Below are 7,706 nucleotides of genomic sequence, written 5' to 3'. Positions count from 1 at the left end.
GAGAGAGAGAGAGAGAGAGAGAGAGGAGAGGAGAATAGAGAGCACTCTACGAGGGGATTTTCCCCCATCGTCCCGAGAAAGGGGAAACGCAAGGGAAAGATTCCCTGATGTCAGTGGAAATGCGGTTAGGGATTTTTGAGTCGTTTAGTCTTCGGATGTAGGTTAAATTCGGGGAATGAAGTTGGGGATGCCCTTTACTACGGTCGTACTAGCGTTTAGAGCAAAAGCGGTTCTTGTTGTCTGGTCTAGTGCAAGCTTTTCCCAGGCGCCGATGCAAGTTGCCGTTCTATTCAGCGGGCTCCGTCCCTCTCATTCGGGCCACCTCATTGCTGTTTTGATTGTATCAACTTTACGTAGAAGTAGGGAACTGGATCACCTTTTTACTACCCGTCGACTGCTTTCCTCGTAGGACAAACTGAATGCAGGTGGAAGCGACGGCGCTTCCAGAATGGAAACCAAATAGTAATTGGCAACTTGGCGAGCGACTCGTCCGTTTGCTATGCCTTCGGAGTCGAAGCCGTGTTGTCCCCTCAGTTTGGTATCGGTCCCTGTGCGGGTTCCATGTACTGCGCGGTTCCCCGTGGCTGATCTCTGTTACATTGTGACATCATTCGTCGTGTTGCTGCATTCCGTGGATATAAGTTGTGATAGCATGAACTTAGTACACATCCGTGCTCTTAGTTTCTCAATGAGAAAAATCTCTGAAGTGCATATGTCATAGTAGTATTAGTAACTGCAAAAGAAATGTCATCGGGAAAAAATCAGACGAGTGTTAATGACAAATAGCCACATATAAAGGAGACTGAAAAGGGAGAAAATAAGACTAGTAACTCTATGGTCTGCCACTCCAACGATGACAGTCATAATTACGAGTGAAATTTCGGTTCTGTTATCTCGCTCCTCCTTCAGGAAGTAGTTCTACGACAGGTAGAAAGAGGTCTCGATGGAAGGCTTGTTTTCCTCGTATCCTTGACCTTATCTCGTCCTCGTGAGAGGAGCGCTTGGGTTATGTATTGAAACCCACCTGATTTTCGCCTTCCTTTTTGACATCAGACTTCCTCGAATCCTTTTTCTCATGTGTCATCCTTGGCCTTACCTTGCGGACATTACTCCTGCCGACGTACTGAACTGGTTCTTCACGATCCTGATGGTGTTTTTCATCCTGCTGACAATGCTGCTGTTGCCCGCTCTCATGCGAGGGTTGTAGTCGTCGCAGGGCATTTCTGGGTACGCGGAAAAGAATAGGACAGCTGGCATATGGTCCCTTTCACCATATCCTCCGCCCTCCTGCTGACTCCGAGGTGCCTCACTTGGCAAAGGGTTATTATTTTTTACGTTTTGGTGTTGCCAAGTGACTTGACGCTGAAGGACGGTTAAGCCTTTTATCAAATGTTTGTCAGATTCAGTTGGATGCTGAATTTGTCAAGGTTTATAATAAAGAATGATATAATCATTATGTAGTTAAATATTGAAGTTTTGCGTTGAAATACCCCTGCAAACACGTCGATTGCAGATTCCACGAGTCTGGTCAGCGATTTGAAGTGTTGATTCTTCTAAGTACAGTGATCTTCTGGTGACTAATCTTAGACTAAGCCCTTTATTTGGGTTTCCTCCCAACCTCTCCCAACCCTCCTCTCTCCCTTGAAGGCAACTGGTGTTTGAAATTAATGAATAAAACGGGGGGCGACACGTCACTTCCTTTCATGGGGAGAGGCAATTCCCCCTGGAGAGGCTTTACTTTCGCTTGAGGTGCATCTCCCCTCCGCCTGTCCCCCCTGCAACGTCTCCTTCCCCCTTCTGATAGAAAACAAATTTTGTGTGACACCCATTTTGCGTTTGAACTCGCCCTCAAACGCAGTCCAAATATCACCTTATTCTCTTGCCTTGTTTTAAGGAGCAAACCCCCCCATTCCACTTCAATCCATATGCATTGCATGACCTGTATGGTGAAGATGACCCCGTGCAAGGGAATAATGCATTTATAATGCATAAGGGAAAGATCCAGTCGTGAGGGACTCATGCACTCATTATTGAGACTTCAGATGGATATGACTCAGAAACTACATGAATGTCAATTTCTCTCTCTCTCTCTTTCTTTTGAAAATTTATCCGTCTGTATTGCCACATTTGGATGAGTAGTTTTTATGAATCAATAGTTAATAAACTGATAACGAATTCGCTGACTGATCTGTCCAAGAGTGTAAAAGAGAACTGTATGACGTCTCAAACGGTATTGTAGAAGAGCATTACGTAAAAGACTTTTACGTAGGAAATTAGTTCTTCGCTCTTCAGTAAAAAAAAAAAAAAAAAAAAAGTAAATCGGTAAAGACGTCGATAGTAGTCAGTTTGAAATTTGAGTCATATAATTAAGGCAGTCACTATATCTGAGTGGTGGGTGTGATACTGAAGTATATGTATTGTTTGAAATCTTGAAAAGATATGAATAAAATATTCGGAAAGAACCGAAATATAATTTGACATATTCTTGATTCGCAACAGAAAAGGCAAAGGCATAATGAAAAAATTGCTTCTGGATACTACGTTTCTTTTGGAAACTTAAAAAAGGATGACCCGTTATTAAGTAGACTGTCGTTATAGCCGAACGTCAATTGGGAGTGGTTTAATTGGGATAGGGGCCTATTATTCAAGCGCCAGATGGCACTCATTTAGGGAGGCGGAACACGAAGCTTGTTTCCATTTGTTGTCGGCAGTGAATTCTCGTCGAATCCTCATAAACTTACCCCTTCCCCTTCCAAACCTTGGCCCCCTACAGCCACCCTGAAACCATCCAGTGCCCCCCTCTTTTTACACCACACGCGCATCCCCTCTTTAGGGTTTGGGAATAAGGGAGAAGAAAGTGATTCATTCCACCCATCTCACGATCCCCTCACCGCCCCCCACATCCGCCTCTCTTCTCTCCCCCGCCCATTCCTCCGCCTTTTTTCCGAAAACCAGTTCGACTGGGCCATGGCAAAGGGCTCAGACACCCGCGAATTCAAGATGTAAACAAAGAAGGCCCCGAAGAATCCTCTCATTGAATGGACTTTCGGTCATTGAGTTGGTTGAAGAGACGGACGACGTCGAAGGACGACTTTTAAAGAAGCGAGTGACGTTTTGAAGAGGAGGAAATCAAATTACTTATTTAATTGCATCCTGTCCTAAATTAATTTTGATTGGTAATGGCGAATCAGAACTTTTAGAAATTAATTTTGTAAAATGGGATGTTCTGATGATTTTAGTATTGTCATTTGGTTATCATTATGAAGTTTGCATATCTTTGTAGGTAAAAGTACATGGATTAATTTTTCACCTGAGAGTCACATGGTATGTCACGGGTCTTTACATAATGTAAAGTGAATGACAGGTTCTTTGAGCAACAATTGAAGATCATTTTATTGTTAACAAAGGCCGATTTGCAGCATCGCTCGTTATCAGGAACAACGAAACAAGTACAAGAGAGAGAGGACGAGGAAGAGATGCGTCAGACATACTTTGTATTGTAATTTTTCTTCTCCTCCTTCCCTGTTTCTCTTCTTTTCTCCCCTCTTGTCCCTTCCATCAGAACGAGGGGTGAATGAGGGTAGCAACACATAAGTGATAATTCATTTGGAGGGACTTGACGATGAGTGGGGGTAATGTATTGCGAGCGAGAGAGAACTAGACGATCTTAAGCAATAATGATGGGAAGAAGGATGACCAGATCACGGTCGTGCATGGCGAGAAGGAAAAATCGTCCGAGTGCCTGTGGTGTTAGGTATTGCAATGCTTAAGACGTTCTGTCCCGTGAATGGATAGTTGAGAAATGTGGACATTAACTGTAGAAGAAAAGTCTGAATGTGTAATCACAATCCGGTAGAAAACGGAGGAATCTCTTTAAATGGAATAAAAAATTTGAGACGTTTTTTTTTTGAAACGCATTTTGAGCGGTATTGAAGAACTGTAACCGCCGTCTTATGAGAATTTGGTCTCTTGAGTAGTGCATTGAGAGAGAGAGAGAGGGGGGTCGCAAGCAGAACTCTCATGTTAAATGAATTGTTTGTATAATTCAGTGGTTGCATTTCGGCTCGACATTTCGTCAGACTTGGGAGGAAGCGAACCTGTTTTACTTTACGCGAGTGGTGCGCTAAGAACGAAGTTTCTGTGATGTGAAGATGAAAATGACTTTGTCACAGCTTATAAGCTGATTTGTTGTATTTTATATATGAAATTATTAAACAAATAAAATATATACCGTTTTCTGTGTCTTGGAAGACAGTTTGGATTGATTTTTTGTCACTGGTTATGATGACGCGGCGTACCCAGTGATCTCTTGTGGCATTTAAACTTGGGTAAACGATACTGCAGTAGTGTTTTGAGTTATATCCTAAGGTGAAAACGTGTTTCTATTCTTAGGCTTATCTTCAATATAATGGTCTTGAAAATGTACCAGTAAACATTAGCTAAGACTTATATGATGAAGCTGTGGAGCAGGGTACTGACGAAAGGCGTCCTATGAAAAGATGTGTTGTGAGTCCCAACCCAGAAGAGGGCTGGATTTCGCCGAAAAGTTGTTGGGTCATTATTCAGGAGCACTGAGTCAGGGGGATTGAGGAAGTCCCAAAAGACCCTTTTCGTGGACGTCACAGACATTGTTGGCCCCGTCCAAATCAAACTAACCGTGGGCTCTCGAATGACAATCATTTCCTATTTAGAAGAGGGATCTGGAAGGCTTTGGCATTTGGAAACTGGGCCAATATCCTCTCTTATCGGGGAAATATCTCGGAATAGAGAGCCCGCTTTCCCCCTATATGTCAACCCTCTTCCTGCTTGAATAGAGAGCCAGTTTTCCCCCTGTATGTCAACCCTCTTCCTGCTTGCAGAAGATTTTTATTTGACAACCTTTAGTGAAAAGAAATATTCCTGCATAAGAAAGTCGGAAGTGGTGTCGCCCCCCCCACAACGTTTGCTTGAAGTGCCCCATAAAATGTGAAAAAGTTACATGGTTGCATTTCTGTCTTCAGCACGTCTACCCTAGGGAAAAGCTACGTATGAATAGACTTAGATATTCCCGTGCAGAAAAGGAATTCCCTTCTTTGGATGCTCCTGTTGAGAGCAGTAAAATTTTTGTTGATGTGATTGTTTAGCTGAATTATAATTTTAAGATCATCAGTTTAATAATAAAAAAAAAAGGGTTGCTGTCAAAAGCCATTTTAACCAAAAGCCTTTACTGTCAATATTTTTAGAGAAATTTTTCCCTGCTTAGCCTGAATGGCAATTTTAAAAATGTAAAGATATTTTGAGGAATCTTATATTTTTGTAAACATTTTTACTTTTTACTTTTGACAATCATCTTCGATTAAAAACGATTTTGTCAACGATATTTTGATAACAGCTTCGTGTCTGAGGTCGCCGACCCACATTTTTTTTCTCTTTACCGTATTAATTTGAGGAGGAGCAACCATTACTTGTGGTAAACCACATTAAATCAAACGAATAACGGCGAGGAGAAGGGACAATGGTTTCTCTGAGTGAAGAACACAGCAACCCCTCGCTCTAGGAGAAAATAAAAATAAAAAAAAAAAGGGTTGGCGAGGAAATATTACGGGGAAGCCCAGTATTGACTCCCGGACCGTCCGCTCATCCAAACCAACTCCTGCTCTTCCGCTGTCAAAACCAGCGCTCACCCCACATGCAAATTTGTTATTGCATTTGGAACTGTAAGGAAAATCATGTTTTCATGGGAAAATCGGGACTAGTGCCAGCTGAGCACTCTTGCGCATTTAGCTTTGCTTTCATCAAAAGCAATTCTGGTTAGTGGTCAGCAAGCAGAAGGTGAAACATCATGTGATGGTATTTATATTCGCTTGCCAATCGAATGGTTTGGGGCGTCTCCTTAGTGCTTTGTTTGTATCGAGAAAGCGGAAGAGAGTCATGATGTTATATTTTTAGACTGATGAAAGCAAATGTGGTTTGAACAAACAACATTTTTATAAGACGCGTATATGATACCTGCCAACATGTATGCGGACGTTGATTTGAAGAGTATTCTCAGAATCATATTGGATTTCTAGACTTTGGAGATTAACAGTGTTGGAAACAATCTCAGCCAGAGATGGCGCCTATGTTTTGCACGAAGCTTTTTAACTGGAACAAGAGTGGAAAGGGAAAGAAGGATGGAGGACCGAGACCGGCCTTGGATACAGTGTATCCTGAGCCACAGGATGAAGGAGAGGCCTGTCCGTACTGGACGCACGTCCAGTGCAACCCTCCTCCTCCTCCTCAAACCCATAACACTAATTCACGCCCTCATACCCCTACCCACGGACAAACTCGTATCCAATCCCCCCCTCCCTTGCCCCCTCATCATCCTGGAAGTCCTGTGCATCATCAGCCCACCCCCAGAAGCCCCGTTTCTCATCGTCGTGCAGCCCATGCCAGAAACCATCAGGTGCGGTGTGGGCACGACCATCCCTACCAGTACAACACGACCTACAACAGCCCGTACCATAGTCCACATCAAAGTCCAGGACCCAACAGTCCTGTTGGTCAAAACAGCCCCGTGCATTTCATGCCCATTCATCACAGCCCAGCGACCCACAGCCCTGTTCATCATAGTCCAGTGCGCTGTAGCCCCGTGCATTATGGCTCTGGGTACAATAGCCCCGCTCACCATAGCCCCGTACACCACAGCCCTGTTCATCATAGTCCAGTGCATCATAGCCCTGTGCATCACAGTCCGGTGCACCAAAGTCCGGGACACCAAAGTCCCTGGCACAGCCCGTTGCATCACAGAGGCTATGTCTTAGAGAGCAACTACAGCCAGCCGTTGCCACCTCCCCCACCTCAGAGGCCTCCACCACCATTACCTGGGCAGGAAGGTAGGTACAGGGAAAAAAAAAAAAATTACTAATTCTTGATGAGCTTTTCCTTTGACATTGAGTGCATTCCGTACTCCCAGTGTATCGTTTCATTACATTTCATCCTGAGTCATTTTTATTTTTTCTGTTCTCTTCTCATTAGCTTAGTTTTCATTTGCATCGGTATCCTAACCTTCGTGTACATGTGTTTTATACCTCATTTACAGTCATGACTCTTTTGCTGAATCATAGCCATTTTCCTAAAGTGTTATTATGCAAAGCAGCGTTACAATATCCATCTGATTATTGTGACAGTTGAAAAACCAGGTGCAGATGCATGCATCTGAATGAACCACACCCTGTATCGTATTTCCTATCAGTGGAAATGAAACTTGATAACGAACATCTGCTCGCACCTGCCTACCCTACTACGAGCTCTGCCATCTCAATCGACACCTGCGTAAGTTAATGCCGTAAAGACTTACTTATTTTCAAGTGATATCATTACTAATTGTGATTCTGACATTACGCAGTAATTGTTGAAAGCTTTTGCAAACGAGGATTCATTTCATTTCGTATCGGGATAAATGAGGAGGAATTGTCGATCCCTCTTCAAAGTCATCTCTTTATGATATTCGGTTTGGTACAGAGATCATAAGCGTTTCAGTTTGTTTCAAAGATGATCCCCTCAACTCATCCATCTGCTAACATTCGAGTAAACGTACTTTATGAATTTCTGAAAATGCGCAACCTGTATTTCCTTTCCGCATTTTTTTTTTTTTTTGGGGGGGGGGATATTTTATGAAAAGCGTGTAGATTTTATATTGTTAACTTTTCACGAGATTTCTGAAATAAAATTATGTTACAAAT

General features: G+C 43.0%; 1 protein-coding gene across 9 annotated transcripts in view; it reads left to right on the top strand.

Moving 5' to 3' along the window:
• Positions 1–562: 562 nt before the first annotated feature.
• LOC135223587 (protein sickie-like) overlaps positions 563–7,706 on the top strand; it is a 244,161-nt gene continuing 237,017 nt past the window's right edge. For 5 of the 9 annotated variants that reach the window (XM_064262181.1, XM_064262191.1, XM_064262163.1 and 2 more), the window contains exon 1: positions 563–6,857. In XM_064262181.1, coding sequence (XP_064118251.1) covers positions 6,092–6,857 — 766 coding nt within the window. In that variant the 5' untranslated portion in view covers positions 563–6,091. The remainder of the gene's footprint in view (positions 6,858–7,706) is intronic. The other 4 variants (XM_064262210.1, XM_064262153.1, XM_064262173.1 and 1 more) reach the window with 1 other exon arrangement.

This window comes from Macrobrachium nipponense, chromosome 20 (genome assembly GCF_015104395.2).
Source record: "Macrobrachium nipponense isolate FS-2020 chromosome 20, ASM1510439v2, whole genome shotgun sequence".
NCBI classification, from domain to species: domain Eukaryota; kingdom Metazoa; phylum Arthropoda; class Malacostraca; order Decapoda; family Palaemonidae; genus Macrobrachium; species Macrobrachium nipponense.
Note: the sequence above shows the minus strand (reverse complement) of the source record. Positions and strands in the feature narration are given on the sequence as shown.